This window comes from Myotis daubentonii, chromosome 3 (assembly GCF_963259705.1).
Source record: "Myotis daubentonii chromosome 3, mMyoDau2.1, whole genome shotgun sequence".
In the NCBI taxonomy this organism is placed as follows: domain Eukaryota; kingdom Metazoa; phylum Chordata; class Mammalia; order Chiroptera; family Vespertilionidae; genus Myotis; species Myotis daubentonii.
In genome coordinates, this window is record NC_081842.1 from 33505645 (window position 1) to 33525412 (window position 19768).

A 19768-nucleotide genomic window follows, 5' to 3' on the forward strand; every position below is an offset into this window, starting at 1 on the left:
ATGAGAGAGAACCATTGATCAGTGGCTGCCTCTTGCACACCCCCTACCAAGGATAGAGCCTGCAACCTGGGCATGTGCCCTTGACTGGAATCAAACCCTGGACCCTTCAGTCTGCAGGCCAATGTTTTATCCACTGAGCCAAACCAGCTAGGACGATTGTTATGGTTTTATAAAAGTATCTCTAACCCCCACCTCCACCAAAAAAAAAAGATTAAAATTAAAATAAGATTGGGCTTCAGCCAAGTAAAATGAAACTAAAAACAAAAACCTGGAACTCTTTGGTCCGTGGGCTGACACTCTATCCACTGAGCCAAACTGGCTAGCTGGGTCAAGAGTCCAGATTTCAAAATGTATTTCCATTTAGAATCTAAATCAGTGGTTCTCAACCTTCCTAATGCCGCGACCCTTTAATACAGTTCCTCTTGTTGTGGTGACCCCCAATTTCATTGTTACAAATTGAACATAATTAAAGCATAGTGATTAATCACAAAAACAATATGTAATTATATATGTGTTTTCTGACCAAAAGGGTCGCGACCCACAGGTTGAGAGCCGCTGATTTAGATGAACCAACCAACATAAACTTAGTTATTTGGGGAAGAGGTGTTTCTTTACTTTTTTATTCCCCTTGTTTTTTGGGTTGTTTTTTTTAAATGTACTAATTATAGAGGTATATATAATTTTATATATTTAGTATATCAATAATGTCCACCAGTAACCTCCATCTCAGGTTTTAATCACAAGCTATAAAGTATATTTAGGCGATTTCCCGTGAAAAATGAGAGCTCAATATCCACATATCCACATTGCCTAAGTCAAAATGTTAGTTTTGTAAGGAATCCTTGAAATCATTCCAACCAACAGGAATGATTGAGATGCTGACATGTAAAAGGGCCAGTTGCCTAGGAATACACTTTTGTGTCTGATACATTGAGGAGCCCACCAGGATGCAGAGCTGACAGGCCTCTTAGCAGCCTCATGTTCCTCAGTCTCTCAGGAGAACTGACCTCCCGCTCCTGGTGGTGCTCTTTGTTGGTTTCTTTAACACTCTGTTTTCCTAGTTTTCCTCTTTGTTCCCTGACTGCTGTATCTCCTTGGTTGCCTCCATCTCTTCTCAGAACTCTAAAACTCCTCTCTTCTCCCTCAACACTGTTTCCTTAGGGGATTTCATGTCTTTATGGGATTAATATGCCAACAAATTTCTCCATATTTCCTACATTTGCCTTTTATATGATAACGTGTCACATATTTTTGGCATGAATTGTAGCTCCAGGAAGGCTAGAGGCTGCTGGTGGTGGTGGTGGTGGTGGTGGTGGTGGTGGTGGTGGTGGTGGTGGTGGTGTGTGTTTGTGAACCGCTATAACCCCAGCGCCTGGCACACAATAATTGCTCAGTTAACGAAAGACAGAGGTCATGGTGGTCAATTGAGGACACTTGCCTTTAATAACTTAAAAGGTAAAGTCATCTTTTCCATAGTTACAGACCAGATCTCTGGGCCCACAGGTAATCAATCATTTGAGCAAACCTGAAGCCTTTTGTTGAGGAAAATAACCCTGCTTTGCAAGTACTTCTTCACTACCTTCACACTGTGGCAACGGCCACCATGGGGACAGAAGTCCAATAAGACATTTTATTAAAAAAAAAAAAAAAAAGTCATGTCTTCAACTCTAGCTAAGGAACTCTTTTTGAGGTAACACATAATTTCTAAAACAAATTCATACCTTGGCAAAGCCCATAGAGATCTTTGATGTAAGACAGTGACAGACTAAAAACATACAATTTCTCCAGCTTTTAGAGTGCTAATTCCACCAAACTGCCCGAATGGCGACTCTTGCTCTGGGTGTGGGACTTGAGCAAGTTACTTAACCCCTTTGTGTGCCTGAATTTCTTCATTTACAATATTGGAATAATAATAGTACTTACTTCACAGGGGTGTTATGAAGATTGAGGTAATATGTTTGCAAAATGATTAGAATGGTATGAATTAGTGATGCTGCTGCTGATGACGATGATTCATACATCCATTAGAACATCAGCCTGAGCACTTGAAATTTCAACCATAGGAAGAGGTTTTTAGTTCTTGCTATACATAAAGCACTGTGCTAAGAATTTTGTATCCCAAAATCACATTTAATCCATAGAATGAGCCTTGAGAGAGGTTCTATCATTATCCCACTTTAATAGGTAAGGAAACTAAACTGAAGTTCAGAGCGCTTAATTAACCTGCCCAACTAGTCTCACAACTACTAAGTGCTAAAGCCAGGATTTGAATCCAGTAGCCTAGCCAACAGGTTAAAAAGATCTACACCTATACAGAATTCCACAAACCTGAGAGCAGATTGACAAGAATAATGGTGAAAACAAAAGAATAAAAACCAGCATATTATTAGTACTATTGGCGTATACTGTAGACAATTGCCAAAAATCAGATCTGAAAGAAATATATGTCTTATGTGCCAGATACTATTTCAAGTGCTTTACTTATTAACTAATGCATGATAATGATGACAAACAATAAAGCTTTATACACATTACTCATACAATCTTCAAATAACTTTATGGACTAAATATTATGACCACTTACTAGATAAGGAAGCGAACTCATAGGTGAAATACACTTCAAGGTCATACAGCAAGCATAGCTTAGAGCCTCAATTTGAAAATAGGTCTCCTTGATCCCAAAATCCATGCTCTTTAACACCATGAAAATGGTCCCCCAAATTTGGTAAATATACCATCAGTATTATGAACTCCTTTGTAAAATGAAGACCCATAGTCATTAAATTTGGGACTCACTATATATTCTCTCTTTAAGACTCAAAATACATGTCAATATGGTAGAAATTCTGAAACATTTTCAGTTTAAAAACAAATCCCAATGAACTCTGTTTAACTCAGCATTTCCGAATCTTATTTAACCCTGGAATCCTTTACAATGTGTAACATACATTAAAATCCTCCAGAGCCCTAGCTGGTTTGGCTCAGTGGATAGAGCGTTGGTGCTCAGACTGAAGGGTCCCGGGTTTGAACTGGTCAAGGGCCTGTACCTCAGTTGTGGGCTTAATCCCAGACCCGGTTGATGCTAGTACAGAAGGCAACCAATCTATGAGTCTTTCTCACATTGATGTTTCTCTCTGTCTCTTCCTCTCCTTTCCACTCTCTCTAAAAATTAATGGAAAAATATCTTCGGGTGAGGATTAACAACAGCAACAAAAATAATCTTCCAGAACTAAAATTTGTAAATACATAATACATTCCTTTCCTGCGTGATGCTTTCTTTTTCTTTATTTCTTTTCTTTTCTTTTCTTTTCTTTTTCGTGCACCCTCTTAATGTGGATCACACAACTAGTACAAAAGATTTCAGAGTGCAGGAGGTGGAGTGGAAAGGGAGGAGGGGAGATTGCACAATCCTAATAGGAAAGAGTAGAATATAGTTCAAAAGGCACTGGAGTCCAGCGGACATTCACAGCCAGCCTCCCTAGGCAGTCATGTGTCTGTGAACCAATCTTGCTGAGCTTCTATTTCCTTTTCTGTTAAATGAGGACATTAATGACTATTTCGCAAGGTGGTTATATTTATTCTTCAGTAAACGTATTCATTAATATCTGCCAGAAATCTTACTCTATTAAAAACAAATAATCTTCCAAAAGCAGAATTGAGTTGCCTTACTAATAAGACAGTCGAGGACACAGGGACTATTGGTGCTCTGGACTTGCTTCTCACTAACAAGGAGGAACTGTGTCATGAAATGGAAATGACTGAAACCTTGGGACAGAGTGGCCTTATCTTTATCTGATGCATAAACTAGGAAGAGAGAGATAAACAACTTGCACTTTAGAAAAGTAGACTTCAGAACAGTCAAAGGTAATATGAGTCCCACAGCAGGGACAATATTATGGGGTAGGCAGCACAGAAGAAAGAGGGTCAGGTCAAATAAGTTTCTTATGGAGCATTCATTCATCAGTGATCCACTCAGGAGGAAAAGGGAAAGGTAGAATGATATGAAAGGAATGTGGGGACTTCCCAGCAATCTTTTAAGGAGATGGCCTGTAATTATAACTAACATTTAGCTAGAACAGGCACATCATTCACTACAAATTTGAGAAAAAGCATAATTTGCAAAAAATATTATGGGGAAGTCAGAAACCAGAAAGCAGTGAGGCTTGCAAAAAAAGTTGCAAAGGGACAACAAAAAGCCATTTTTAGGTAATTCAACGTCAGAAGCACCTGAAGCACTGGGGGTGCCGCTCGGGGCAAATGGAGTAACACAGAAGACAGAAAGTGGAACCACAAGTCCCTGTGTTCTCTGTGGCCAATGATCTTCCACCCAAACCAAAGCAAAACAAGAAACACCTAAAACAGTGAGAGAGAAATTATGTCTATAATAGGGTGAGAAAGTTTATGATCTGGTGGGGACTTTGTACATTTCAACAGAAGGAGAGAAACATACAAGGGCCTTAAAAGAAAAACAAAACACAGGGAACATTTGCTATCTTGCTCCCAGGCATATATTATCAGCTTGGCTCAAATAAATTCTTATAAAAATTCAAAAAAGAAAAGAAAACCAAAACGCTATCAGTGTGTAAAGGAGAGAGGTAAAAGCTGACTGGTCACATGATCTCACTCATATGTGGAATCTAATGAACAAAATAAAGTGATGAACAAAATAGGTCCAGAGACATAGAAGCATGGAACACTGTGGAATCTCAGAGGGCAGATGGGGATGGGTGGGTGGGCAGGAAGAGATTAACCAAAGAACTTGTATGCATATATGCATAACCCATGGACACAGACAATAGGGTGGTGAAGGCCTGAGGCGATGCGGGGGAGGGGGGTGAGGGTTGGGGGGAGGGAGGGGCGCTAGAAAGGGTCAATGGGGTAAAAAAGAGGACATATATAATACTTTCAACAATAAAGATTAAAAATAAAAGAGCTGACTGGGGATAAGGAAGAAGTTTCCAAAAGAGATGATTTTCCAGGAGATATTGAAAGATGTGGGGGATGTTGGCCAAAGTAAGACAGAGAGTGAGAGGGCATGTGGGGCAGAGGGGACAGAAGAGGAAAGGTGTCAGGTAACAAGTGTGCAAGTAGACATGGAAACATGGCATGGGAACACGGTGAGGCTAGACTCAGCAGTGTTACTTCCAGGTTGGAGCAGGCCCTCAGTGCCAGCTAAGGAATGTAGTCCTTTTATTCTGCCACTATCCTAGGGGAAAGGAAGTCGGGGGTAAGGGCAGTGGGTGTCCACTGGAGGGTTAGCAGTCAGATTTGAGCAGAACAGACAGCACAAGGATCATTCTACAAATTGACATGATGATGCTGAATGTTTGCAAATCAAATAAATGTAGGCCAAGCATCTGTCCAGATTTGTCTAGGTGTAATTCTGGTTTAAAACAGTTGTATTGGCATGATTATTAGCAGGAGGCCCTATCACTCTCAAAAATGACCTGGTTTGGACAATTAATTATTTGGCTATCTAGGTATATATAACTTGGGGACTATCTATCTACATTTAGTAGCATTAAAAACAAACTATAATAGAGGAGAGAATCCTACCAGGTATGTTATGAATGGTTTACAGGTGGGCTACAGATATTGGTTGAGGGGTTTATAGAAGTAAAAAACTTAAAGACATGCTGTGTAACTATTCAAATTTATCAAAGTTGGCATTCATTGTATAATTCTCTTTATAAATCTTGTGAATTCTGTCATTTAAACCCATACAGATTTTCCCCCATATTTCCCTCTGTTTCCCCTGACACACTTTAAAAATGTAATCAAGTCTATGGCATGAAAAAAGAATGGGAAACACTAGTGTAGGTTAATTTCACTGTGGGGTCTGGGGGCTCAAAAAAAGGTCCAGATAAGTGCACTAGTGACTATAAAGTGATCATAGCATTCCTGCATGCATGGCCATGGCTACGAGGGGCCTGTCAGAGGAGAGCACCATGGACAAAAAGAAGCAAATCCATCCTAGAGGACTTCATTTCCGGTCAGCCTGGCCCAGCAGTCAGAGGCAAAAGTAGGAGTCCAGAAACCTTGATTCCAATTCCTGTTTCACCAGTGTAATTTATCATGTAAACTTAGGGGAATCAATGGTCCTTTCTAACCTGACAAATGGAAATAACTAATGTCAACCAGTTATCTATACTAATAAAAGGGTAATATGCTAATTAGACCAGACATCTTCCGGACATCCTTCTGGACAAAGCCACTGTGGCAGGGGCTGAGGCAAAGGGGCCATCAGGCCAGCAGGGGAGAGCGGTTAGGGACGATCAGGCAGGCAGGCAGAGTGGTTAGGAGAGATCAAGCAGGCAGGCAGGTGAGCAGTTAGGAACCAATAGTCCCGGATTGTGAGAGGGATGTCCAACTGCCGGGTTTAGGCCAGATCCCATAGGGACATCCCCCGAGAGGTCCCGGATTAGAGAGAGTATAGGCTGGCTGAGGGGACCCCCCCCACACAAATTTTGTGCACGGGGCCTCTAGTTTATTATAAAAATAAAATGAGATGATCTAAGTGAAACCCTTTGTAAGAACCTGGAGCTCTATATAAATGTAAGGTATAATAAAAAAAAAGTAGGTTCTTTAGGGTCTCATTTATCTCAAGGCTAGCCTCCTTTTCCTCTAGCCACTGCTATCCCCCTGGGGTATCTTTGGTAGGATCCCCCAATCCTACTCTCACTTCATACACATTCATTCCCACTACTTACACCATTACCCACTCACTGACCACTCCCAAGTTCCTATCTCCAGCCCAACTCTCTCTCTCTTTCTCTCTCATTTTCTCTCTCTCTCTCTTTCTCTCTCTCTCTCCCACACCTCCCCCTCCCTCTCTCCCTCTCTCTCTCTCTCTCTCTCTCTCTCTCTCTCTCTCTCTCTCTCTCCCCTAACCTCTGGCTTTGTATATATGTAAGCTATTTCTGAATTGCTATCCTTGGACCAGTCCCACAGATACTTCAAAACAATATCCAAAAACTCTCTTACCTTTACCCTCAGGCCTGCTCCTTTTCCTAAATCAGAGTCATTACCACCATTTACCCAGTTACTCCAGAGCCTTTACCAGGAGTCATCTTTGACTCCTTTCTTCCCTAACTCATACTACCCCCTCCATTAGCAAGCTTCACTCCAAACCAGTCCCACTTTATTGGCTCATGCTCTCACCTCTCACCTGGATTGCTTCCTAAGTGGTCTCTCACCTTCACTTGCTTTCTTATACGCTAGTCTCTCCACCGCGACTGACAGAGACTGTTCTAAAACACAGATTTGATCATGTGATTTCCCTGCTAAAAATCTTTCAGTGGCTCCTTTCTTGGCCCACAAAGCCCTTCATTATCTAACCTGTACTTCCTTCCTGCCTCATCTCTGATTTTTGAGCTTCATGCTCCAGCCTAACCCGTTGTAGTTCCTTAGCGGTATCACTCTCTCTTCTTGGAAAGTCCCTTCTGGCTGGAGTGCTCTTTTCACCCTTCTTTCTCCTCCCGCCTCTCCTCCCCACCTCCTTCACTTAGCTGGCTCCTAAGCAAAGGGGTTATAGTATTGTGATCAAGCTCTTGAGCTCAAAATAAGACAAGCTGGAGATGAATCATGATTTCCCCTCTTATAAACTATCTCCTTGAGCCTGTTCTTTGCATTTCAGTTTCCTCCTTTGGAAGATAAAAGAAAATAAGAACACCCACCTCTTCATTGTAACCCTCACTAGAGGCCTCAGTCTCTGAGCTGGGGTTCTAAGGGCAGACAAGGAGGGTCAGGTGAAACCACAGAAAATGGGTTGGTTTCGATAAAGGGTGGGAACGCCTAGCCCATGGGCTGTATAAGGCCCAAGAAATCATTTGGTCTGCCCCTGCCAAGACGTTAGGGGTGAGTTAATTAAATGTTTGACCAAATAGAGCAAGCTAATTTTTAAGCTGATAATTTTGTATGGCCCTCAAATGATGTTCTAAATATCCAAATGGCTCTTGAGAGAAAAAATGTGCCCCGTCCCTGGTCTAAATAATACCTAAATTCCCTTCTGACCCAGACATCTTTTTTTTCCCTCTTCTTTTTTTTTTCTTTTATATTTGTTTTTTTTTACCCAGAGATCTTAATGGCTGCTAAGCAGAGGCACTTCATGCTTTTACAGGTCTTTTCCAAGGCCATACATTTCATTTTGATGTGTCAATAAACCAGAAAATAATCCCGCAAAACAAAAGCAAAAAAAACGCCACCTGCCTCATAGAATTAGAGCATAGACTAAATGAATTGTATGCAAAGCATGTAGTACAGTATCTGGCACAGAGTAAATACTCACTATATGCCTAATAGATGTTAGCTACTTTTACTGTAAACAACAACCTTGATAACTCAGATTAGATGTCAATGTGAAAGGAAACTCCCCAATGCCCAGGCCTACATTAGATAGCCTTTTTAAGGCCCTTGTAGCAACCCATAAATACCTCTATCATAACTCTCCTTCTGTCATTCAAGTCCCCACTCTATAATTTCAATAAGTTTATCTCCCTTTCAGTCGACTGTAAACTTTTCAAGATTAAATATGTGTCTTCTTCATTTTTCATTTTGCCACTCCCTGGAATTGGTGTTCAGTTACTAGTCATTGAATATATGATGACTTCTAAATGGTAGGATTTTAATTTTATTTTGGAAACACTAAAAGATAAAATAAAGGAGAAAATAAGTGGTAGACAGTTCTCACATAGTTTCATTTGGCAGTAAAAGTAAATAGTACTATTTTAAAATAAGTAATTGTGCATTAATAGAACATTTAAGAATGATTATTACACTTTCACATCTCACAGAAATGTCATAGCTCAAGCCACTTGTTAGAAATAGAATGTACCATTAAGTAAAGTAATAACGATAGCATTTCTGTGCTTGGGACAATATTTGCAGAGTTCTAGGACAAATAAAAAGAAAAACTATAAATTAGGTATTATCTAACACACCTGGTAGCTGAATCAATCTGACCTTAATGTTTGATTGGATCCACCAAAGACCAACTCAGATTGCTGATCTGTCAGAACCAACACTGGATAAATCCCAAAGCTATTCTTAAAGCCTCTCTACAACCAGGTATTTTAAAAAAAATTCCACCATATAAGCTAAAAAAAATTTGTGACTGGTGAAATCTCTAACTTACTTGAAGAAATATGTATCATAGCAAGTATAGGTGGTAGACAAACTTGTTATTTACTATTGTTTCCAGATTAAATCTATTTACCATTGGTAAACACCCCAATTCTTGCATGAATGGTTTTGAAAAAGGTTAGCAAGTTGAAGCTCTGCATGGCATCCAGCTGAGCTGTCACCTAAACCACACCCATAAAGCCCAAAGGCACATCATGCTCAGAATATTCAGCTAAGATCACTTTATATTTCAACGAGATTTGGGACATTTTACAGGATAATAAAAAAACTTGCTCAACTAGTCCAAAAGCACTGACATCCACAAGAAAGAGGGAGAATGTTCAGTAGAAATACCAATTTCAACAACCTCTTTTACATGTCTTCAAAAAGTTACAAAGTATAAGAAGAACATGTAAGCTAAGAGATGATCAAGATAAAAAAAAAAAAGTCAAGCTCTTACTCTGAACTCCCTTTAGATGCATTAACTTTATTCACCATCTTACCGCCTTTCTAAACTATATATATAACCTTGCTGTCCTATGAGTTTCTGTAACTGTACCTCTTCTGTAACATCTGTCAGCTCCTACATTTTTAATAGCTGTATGTTAACAAGGCTTGTCCAGTCTACTAGGCTGTAGTTTCCTTTAGGTCATTTTAGCATCTCCCTAAAACTCCACACAGTAGGCTTTCAACCTGTGTTACAGCTAAGTGACTGAGCATCAAGCATGCCACTGGGATAGCTGTATCAGGGGATCCAGGATGCCTTTTAAAAAAAATGCCTCTAAAAGGGGAGAACCAAGATGGCGGCATAGGTTAACGCCGGAATTTGCTGCTTTGAACAACTACTTCAAAAGTGAAACCAAAAAACGGAAGGGACATCACGCAGAACCACAGGAACGCTGGCTGAGTGGAAGTCCTACAACTAGGAGGAAAGAGAAACGCATACGGACACTCAGAGGAGGCGCAGTGCTGAAGTCAAATTCTGAGGTGCGGAGTGCGCGGAGCGGGCTGGCGGCGGAGGGTGCGGTTGTTGTTTTCAATCGGGAGGGAGTCGCAGACTCTGAGCTCCAGATCCGGGCGAGTCTTTAGGGACCCAGACTCAGGCGGGAGAAGCGGGACTGTCTGGCTTCGGTCAGAGCGAGTGCAGCTTTCTCTCCCAGCTTTGCAGCGGGTGCTGGGACTCAGAGAGGCAGAGCCCCTTGGGACAGGACTGAGAGCCGCCATAACTGCTCTCTCCGGCCCACGCTGTTGATCCTGTTCGACCCGCCCCACCCAAGCCCTGCACAGAGGCATTTGCCGGATAGCCTCAGGCAAAGGCTAGATTAGCACCTCCCTAGAGGACAGAAGTTCTCTCACCGCTGACACAGCTGAATCTCATAGCCACTTGGCCTGGAGGTCAAACCCTCCCTGGAATTAGCTACAACAAAGATTTATCTATAAGACTGCGAACAAAGACCACTAGGGGGTGCACCAAGGAAGCATAACAAAATGCGGAGACAAAGAAACAGGACAAACTTGTCAATGGAAGAAATAGAGTTCAGAACCACACTTTTAAGGTCTCTCAAGAACTGTTTAGAAGCTGCCGATAAACTTAATGAGATCTACACGAAAACTAATAAGACCCTCGATCTTATATTGGGGAACCAACTAGAAATTAAGCACACACGGACTGAAATAACGAATATTATACAGACGCCCGACAGCAGACCAGAGGAGCGCAAGAATCAAGTCAATGATTTGAAATGCGAGGAAGCAAAAAACATCCAACCGGAAAAGCAAAATGAAAAAAGAATCCAAAAATGCGAGGATAGTATAAGGAGCCTCTGGGACAGCTTCAAGCGTACCAACATCAGAATTATAGGGGTGCCAGAAGATGAGAGAGAGCAAGATATTGAAAACCTATTTGAAGAAATAATGACAGAAAACTTCCCCCACCTGGTGAAAGAAATGGACTTACAGGTCCAAGAAGCGCGGAGAACCCCAAACAAAAGGAATCCAAAGAGGACCACACCAAGACACATCATAATTAAAATGCCAAGAGCAAAAGATAAAGAGAGAATCTTAAAAACAGCAAGAGAAAGAAACTCAGTTACCTACAAGGGAATACCCATACGACTGTCAGCTGATTTCTCAACAGAAACTTTGCAGGCCAGAAGGGAGTGGCAAGAAATATTCAAAGTGATGAATACCAAGAACCTACAACCAAGATTACTTTACCCAGCAAAGCTATCATTCAGAATTGAAGGTCAGATAAAGAGCTTCACAGATAAGGAAAAGCTAAAGGAGTTCATCACCACCAAACCAGGATTATATGAAATGCTGAAAGGTATCCTTTAAGAAGAGGAAGAGGAAGAAAAAGGTAAAGATACAAATTATGAACAACAAATATGCATCTATCAACAAGTGAATCTAAGAATCAAGTGAATAAATAATCTGATGAACAGAATGAACTGTTGATTATAATAGAATCAGGGACATAGAAAGGGAATGGACTGACTATTCTTGGGGGGGAAAGGGGTGTGGGAGATGTGGGAAGAGACTGGACAAAAATCGTGCACCTATGGATGAGGACAGTGGGTGGGGAGTGAGGGCGGAGGGTAGGGCGGGAACTGGGAGGAGGGGAGTTATGGGGGGGAAAAAAAAAGGAACAAATGTAATAATCTGAACAATAAAGATTTAATTAAAAAAAAAAAATAAAATAAAAAAATAAAAAAATGCCTGATTTTCTTCATAGAATAATTACTAAAAAATTATCCACGTTGATATACATATTCAATTCCACTTTAGAAGTAGGAAACCTACTGCAACACTTATTACAAAAAAAGTTTTAATTTCTTACATTACATGATCATTGTAGAAAAACTACAATATATAATCTTATGACCCCCAAATCCCTATATTTTTAATTATATCCTTCTGCTTTTTCTACACCTATACATACAGATATTTATAACTATGTTGTGTGTTTTTAATTTATTGATTTGAGAAAGAGAGAAACATCAATTTGTTGTCCCACTGTTTTATGCATTCATTGGTTGCTTCTTCTATGTGCCCTGACTGGGGATCAAACCTGAAACCTTGACTTATTGGGATGACGCTCTAACCAACTGAGCTACCCATCTAGGGACTCATAACTATATGTTTTGTTATTGTTGTTTTGTTTTAATCCTCACTCGAGGATTTTTAAGCCTCATCAGTTTTTAGACAGAGTGGAAGAGAGAGGGAAAGACAGAGATAAATATCGAGGTGAGAGAAACACATCGATTGGTTGCCTCAGCAAGAACCGCCCTGATGTGGGCCCAGGCCAGGGAGGAGCCTGCAACAGAGGTATGTCCCCTTGACCAGAATTGAACTCTGGACCCTTTGGTCCACATGCTGATGCTCTACCCACTTGGAAATACTGGCTAGGGCATCATAACTATGCTAGAGGCCTGCTGCATGAAATTTGTGCACAGGTAGGGTCCCTAGGCCTGGCTGGTGATCAGGGCCAATTGGGGCCTTCAGGCTGCTGGCCAGGGCCTCCTTTCCCTGGCTGCCAGTTGCCAGCCAGGGCCTTCCTTCATTCTGTGCCGCCCCCTGGTGGTCAGTGCACGTCATAGTGAGCAATCGAACTCCTGAGGGGACACTTTGCATATTAGCCTTTTATATATAGATGTTTTAAAAGATATTTTAAATAGGATAATGGGCATGTATTCTGTTATGTAGCATTTCACACTTCATGTACATTACAAATCTTTTGTAGGCCACTAACCATTGTTTTTCAAGCTAATTTTTTTTTTTTTTTTTTTTTTGCTCTACAGTGTCCCAAATTGTAGGTTTACCACAATTTACTTAATTGTTCTTATTGTTCTTAAATTTTCATTCTTTTAAATAATGCTACAAAAAAGAAAAAAAAAGGAATAAGCCCTGGCTGAGTAGCTCAGTTGGTTAGAGTGTGGTTCCAATAAGCCAAGGTTGCAGGTTCAATCCCCATACAAGAATCAACCAATGGATGCATAAATGAGTGGAACAACAAATTGATGTTTCTCTCTCTCTCAAAAAAAAAAAAAAAAGAAGAAGAAAGAAAGAAAATCGAATAAAGGAATAAAAGATTTAAAAGGTTGCTGAGTGGTCCACCATATTTATCATAATTGCAGTGCTTTTGGACTGGTTGAACAAGGTGTTTGCTCCTGTAAATTATAAGCTACAGTTTTGTCTATATCTATAATTAGTTAAAATAAATTTCTCCAAAAAGATTGCTAGGTCAAAGAATAAATATGTTTCTGTGTCTTTCAATGGGTTCTGCCAAACTCAGCCACATACACTTCTCAGTATCTTCACACATATGAGGATTACCATTTTTTAAACTCTTTGCTTGCATAGCAGTTTGAAATCAGCATCAGAACCTCCCCAAACTCCATTTTTTTGTCCCTCTAGTTTTCTGCTGCCCACTCTTTATCTAAACCTCTCTTCACTGCCTTCCCAGACCTTCTTTTGTGTGTGCTTTTCCACTGCTCAAGTCTTATTGATGACTCTGCTGTAACACTGAAATTTGCCTTGCTAGGATTTTACCCCCTTAGACTCTTAGCGCCAAAGTACCAACCAACTAATCTGGTAGACTAATCCATGCTAATATGAGAGGCTCATTCCCAGCAACATATGTGCAACGTAACTTGAGCAGTTTGAGGAAAATACATTATCTACATCTGCAATGCATTTTATTTCTCTTAAAGCACAGTGGTTCTCAAATTATGCTGTACTTTGAAATCACCTGGGGAGCTTTTAAAAACACTGATGCCTGGGTCTCACCTCCCAGAAATTCTAAATAAAGTTGGTATAAGGTGTGACTTGGGCATCAGGATTTTTTAAAGCTCCCTAGATGAATCTACTGTAGCAGCTGTGTTTGAGAGACACGATATTATCTTGTGTCTTAGATAATATTGGAGGACTCCAAGGAAGAAAAGTACAATAAACATAATTCTTCTGCACAAGATAAAGGAGGTAAGAGCAGATTGAGGGGTGAAGCATTTGCCAATGACAATAGAATAAAAATTAGCATTTGTGTTCTTCTTGATGGGGAGGCATGAGTCTGCTGTGTTAGGAAGTAGGCCAAGCTTCACTTCCGAAGTAGCTTCAGTTGCTTCTGTATTGAACCAATCATCTCTAAAATTATTTGGCTAACAAACTTTATGCCATGAGATGTCTGTGGTAGCTCCCCAGGTTTCAATTACTTCCAATTTACATTTATTTTATTGTTCCAACACAGTTAGGCAAACCCACAGATTTGGGCATCTCCACCAGCCTAGCAGACCTATGGGACAACTCTTAAAAGAGTAACTACAATTTTCAGGCCTTTAAGTACATTACTAAACCTCACAACAACATTACAAGGCTAGCCCTAGTGTACAGGGAAAGCTGAGGATCAGAGCAGGTTAGGAAATTGCCTGGCCTCCCAATCAGTACGTGGTCTGGCTGGGATGTGCTTGGGGAAGGCAGGACTCTAACACTCATGCTCTTATCTAATTACAAGGTGTCAAGCCACATTGTCCTTCCCCAGGACAATCTGAAACAACATTGGAAAATTGCTTTACCTGGCATTAGAGGCTTCCATGTGGTCTGAATGATTTTTCTATTTCACAATTCCGAAGGCGAGTGATGAGAGCCACTTCTGTGCAAAGCCAGTCCCAAGCTATGGTGCTAGGTGAGGACACTTTGCTACTTCATCTATATCTGTGACCTGGCATTACATACATTATCATTCCCAAACACCAGCTAGGGGCACATTCTGTAAAGGACCATAGGATCCAAAGACCTTGACTTTAATGGGTCGGTAGCCTCGTTGGGGAAAAAATGGCTTTTCTTGCAACCTGGCTTTCCCCAGATTACGTATGATGGGGAAGACTTCTTTGGTGACCTGAAAACTAAAATTAATCTCTGTGGCCAACACAGAAGTTTCATTCTTCCCCCCATCCCCCACATCCGTTTTTCTTCTTCTTCTTAGTCACCGTTTTTTCTTACTTACTATCTACTATTTCCTAAAGGCTATTTAACCCACTCCAGGTAAATACCATTGTACCCCGGAATCCTTGAAGGATGTTACTCCCAAATTCCTTAACTTCTGAAGGAAAAGAGGGATTGCAGGGCTTCCTCCATGAAGACTGCCTTTCATGACATCAATGCTGGAGAAGGGGGTGGTCATTCTTTACCATGTTAATATTCTAGGGAGCAGGAGGAAAGGAAGGAAGAGGTTCTGTAGCTTCATAGACACCTCCTAGGAGACAACAGGAGACTTGGGAGGGGGGGGGGGGGATGTGGCTGGACTCATGAGAAGCAAATCCCTACCAGGAATATGCTACAATGCGCTAGTAAAGGAGCTTTTTTTGATAGGACAAAGCCTCAGAGGCTATGGAATCTTACACACAATGAGGATGGAGAGGGATAAGGAATAGTAGGAAAAGTCATGATTCCCCCCGCCCCCGCCCCTTTCTCTAGTCATTCTTGAAAAAAAAAAAAAAAGTTTACAAAAATAACCTGAGATTAAAGCCTAAGGTTGGGGGAAGAGAGGGAACTTGATTTTGGAGGAAGGCTAGGAGCTTAGAGAGAGCAAGCTGCTCAGAAATGCTGTACAACCATAGCTCTCCGCTTTGGCTGCAGACGGTAGTTTAGGTTTTAGAGTCTCTGGCACCGAAAATAAGGCCTCTTACCACAGAATAAAGCAGAGACAGTAATATTTTCCTGTTTATGGGGGGAAAGAAATAGCCATGATCCAGTAGAGAGAAATGTTACCCTACCAGGGTAAGCCGGGGCAAGCCAGGGTATTCTGGCTCAGGCAAAGGTTATCTCCTCCACAGCCAAGGACATCAAATAAATGCTGCAGAGCAGGCAGGGAACAAATGCATCAGGCAAACACGGGCTGCTGCCTCCAAGCCGCTCCTGCAGCCAAGCCAGCCCGGCCTCCTGGCCTTCTGCCTCGGGCTCAGCGGGTAAATGCCACGCATGAACTGGGAGATCTGAGCGGTTCCTCAAGTGCTTAGAGGAGCCCAGACTGCTGGCCCCCGGGAACGGAGAGCTCCACAGCCTGGGGATGTTGGTTGGGACACCGCCTGTGCCGGCTTCTGCTTTTAAGGTGGCTGCATTGCTGGGAATGAGAGCCGGTTTTTTCCAGAGCTGTCCTAAAAGCTAACTCGCTCTGGGCCGGCCCCTATCGGAGAATGAAATGGGGGAGAGGAGGTTTCCAAAACGCTGAAAGATTTTTGTTGTTGTTCATCCTCGCCCGAGAATATTTTCCGTTGATTTTGAGAGAGAGAGAGAGGGAGGGAGGGGAAGAGGCAGAGACAGAGAAACACTGATGTGAGAGACACACAGATTGGTTGCCTCCCGCTGGCGCCCCGACCAGGGCCAGGTATTGAGCCTCCATCCGAGGTACACGCCCTTGACCAGAATCGAACCCGGGACCCATTAGTCTGCCCGGCCGCCGGCTAGGGCGAAAGATTGTGTTTGTCTGTTTGTTTTGACATTGCAAACCAAGAAAGAGGAGGCTGTGTAGGTCAGACGAAGGGTTAAACAGTTGTCAAATGCTATGCAAGAACTTCACCATCTCCGTCGCCCACGCAGACAAGGAGACACGGAGCGAGCCCGCGGCTGCTAGTAAGGCGGCGAATGCGAAACCCCGAAAATGCCCCATGGAACCACCTTAAAAAAAAAAGCAATTGCCTCACTGCGTTAGAAAAACATGCATTCTCGTGGGATACGGTCCGGAAATTTTGCTTCCCCTTCAGATACCGCTTAAGAGGAAGGAGAGAAAACCCAGCGCTGGGCTGCGTCTCACCACTTGCTGTGCGCCCCGGAAAGTCGCGTCCAGCAGCATCAGCTTCCAGGGGTCGGCCAGGGAGCTGGGCAGGGGGATGTAGATGTAATAGGCGGCCAGCGCCACCAGGGCGGTGAGCACCACGCAGGACGTCCTCATCCTCCCCCGGGGCGGCTCGTCTGCGGGTGGACGCGGACGTAAAGGGCGATGCCACCCCAAGACCTCGAGCAAGTTTCTGCGAGGGCCGGCGGCTCATTCACTGGTGTCTTATGTGCCCAGGAGCCAATCAGAGGCGGCGCCGGGAGGAAGTGGGAGCGCGGACGTGCCCCCTCTTCGGTGTCCTTGCAAAGTGCACTCACTCCAGGTTTGAGAAAGCGCTGAGGCTGCTCTCTGGGCGCCGCCCAGCGGGCTCTGGAGGACACAGGTCCTTACTGCACGCCCGGGACCAAGGGCTGCCCCCTGAAGGTTCTCAGGTGGAAAGCTGAAATACTGTTTGTCCAAAGCCTTGCTGACTCAGAAGGGAGAAACTGAGAGAGATAAAAATCCACTGTCTTGCAATGGAATGAAATTCTAGCTGTGTGGTGGAGGAAGATAATTACAAATTCTTATAGGTCAAGCAATGGCAAGCCGGTAGTAGTTCTAGTACCTAAGTCTGGATTTCTAAATCCCACGCTCCAGCCCTGGCCCCTGTGGTTCAGTTGGAGCGGCTTCCAGTGTATGGAAAGGTCGAGGGTTCGATTCCGGTCAGGGCACATACCCAGGTTGGGGGCTTGATCACAACCAACGCTTCTCTCTCTCCCCGTGTCTCCCTCTCTCTCTTTCTGGCAGATAGAATACAGGATTGACCCTTTGTGCTAGAAGATCGAGAAGTGCTTAAAAAATGAAGGGGACTGGTCAAAAGGAGTCAAGAGGCAGCTTTAAGGATATCCCAATGGTTAAAGCTGGGGTAATTTTAACATTAAAATGAACAATAATGATGGATTTTAAACCATTGAATGAAATAAATAATACACGAGTCTATACTAAAAAAATATTAATAAATGGGGAAATGCGACCTGAAAAAAATCCTTAGTAGGTCAATGGAACCCTACAAAACACTTGAATCCCGAAGGACAACCTGAGCTAAACATATTTAAAAGGGTACTTTTGTTTTAAAATATTATCCTTTGCCAGACTTTCCAAGTCCATGTGTTTTGTTCTCCTCAAGGCCTAAACTGAGTTGATAGGAACCAAGCCAACTCTCTAATCAAAGTTTGCTATGGGGACTCTTAAAAAGGATATATTTCCTACAGATTCCATGTTGAGCAAGATACCTCCTGACTTTTTAGGCTAACCTTTCATTTTAGCCAGGTTGTAGATTACCATAACTGCCAGAATTTATAGCAAAATGAAGAAACTCAACATTAAAGATATATTGTTGTTGAAAATTGAATTATTTACTGTAATTTTGCTTTTCTCTTATTAAACTTCATCCTACCTCATTGATTTCTTTTTGTAAAATCTTGAAGTAATTTAAAATTCTTACTACACCTACTAAGAAGAAAGAGGTTTGTCTGTTTTATTCACTACATATCCCTAGTGGCCTGGCACATAGTAGGTTCTTAACAAATATTTTTAATGAATGAATATTATGAAGCATTGGTAAATTAACTCAACACTTTTATAAAATTGAATGAAAATGTCATTTATACAAATTATCAATAAGTACATTTAGAGGAATCATAGATTCAGAGAAAAAGACAAGGGAAAAAAGAGGCAGAGTAGGTAAAAATAGGAGAAAAAAAAGGAAGCGTTGGAGGAAGAACATAAACAGGAAAGTTTTAAACTAACTCCCCAGAAATATTCATTTATTAAATATTGTTTAAAAGGTGAACCATCTGCCACACAGGCGTGGCTCAGTGGTTAAGCATTGACCTACGAACCAGAAGATTCCCAGTCAGGGCACATGCCCGGGTTGTGGGCTCAATCTCCAGTGTGGGGTGTGCAGGAGGCAGCCGATTGATGAATCTCATCATTGATGTTTCTATCTCTTTCTCTCTTTCCCTTCCTCTCTGAAATCAATAAAAATATATTTAAAAATATATTTAGAAATAAAATAAAATAAAAAGTGAATCATCTGACTCTTCATATGCTTTATAGTGAACGAGAGGCCCAGTGCATGAAATTTGTGCACAGGTTGGGTCCCTAGGCCTGGCCGGCAATCAGGGCCAATCTGTGGGGCGACCAGTGGGGCAATTGGGGGCCCCCACTGGCACCCGCCTTGGCCAGCCTGGCGCTGCCCATTCACGGGCCCTGCTCCCTGCTGCCGCCACCAGTCACCTCCCTCTGTGGGGCGACCAGGAGGACAATTGGGGGGGGCCCCCACTGGCACCTGCCTTGGCTGGCTTGGGGCCTACAGGCTGGGGGCAGCTCTTGCATTGAGCGTCTGTCCTGTGGTGGTCAGTGCACATCATGGCGACCAGTCATTCCACCAATCATTCAGCCGTTAGGTCAATTTGCATATTAGGCTTTTATTATATAGGATAAGTTTTGGGCCCTATGAAAGGAACATTATTTCAAAGAAAACTTGCATGAGTACCAAAGTAGGCATTTGTTATATCTGTGTCCTCCTGAAATCTTTTGAAAAACTTTTTTTTTAAAATTTATAAGAACAAAAACTTTGTTCATCTAGTCTAAAAACACTGCTATTTATGAGTAATATGGGGGACCATTCAGCAATCTTTTTTATCTTTTATTCCTTTATTTTTTTTTTATTTTTTTTTAGAGAGAGATATCAATTTGTTATCCAATTATTTATTCATTCATTGGTTGGTATTTGTTGTGCCCTGACCAGAGATCGAACCTGCAAGCTTGGCATAGTGG

At 42.1% G+C, this 19768-nt stretch overlaps 1 protein-coding gene across 2 annotated transcripts in view; it reads right to left on the minus strand.

Annotated features, from left to right (window-relative positions):
* NCEH1 (neutral cholesterol ester hydrolase 1) overlaps positions 1-17205 on the minus strand; it is a 70089-nt gene extending 52884 nt beyond the window's left edge. Inside the window, exon 1 of one of the 2 annotated variants that reach the window (XM_059687053.1) lies at positions 16928-17205. In XM_059687053.1, the coding sequence (XP_059543036.1) occupies positions 16928-17065 (138 nt within the window). In that variant the 5' untranslated portion in view covers positions 17066-17205. Of the gene's footprint in view, positions 1-16693; positions 16799-16927 lie in introns of those variants that run through there. The other variant, XM_059687054.1, reaches the window with a different exon arrangement.
* Between the last annotated feature and the right edge of the window lie 2563 nt (positions 17206-19768).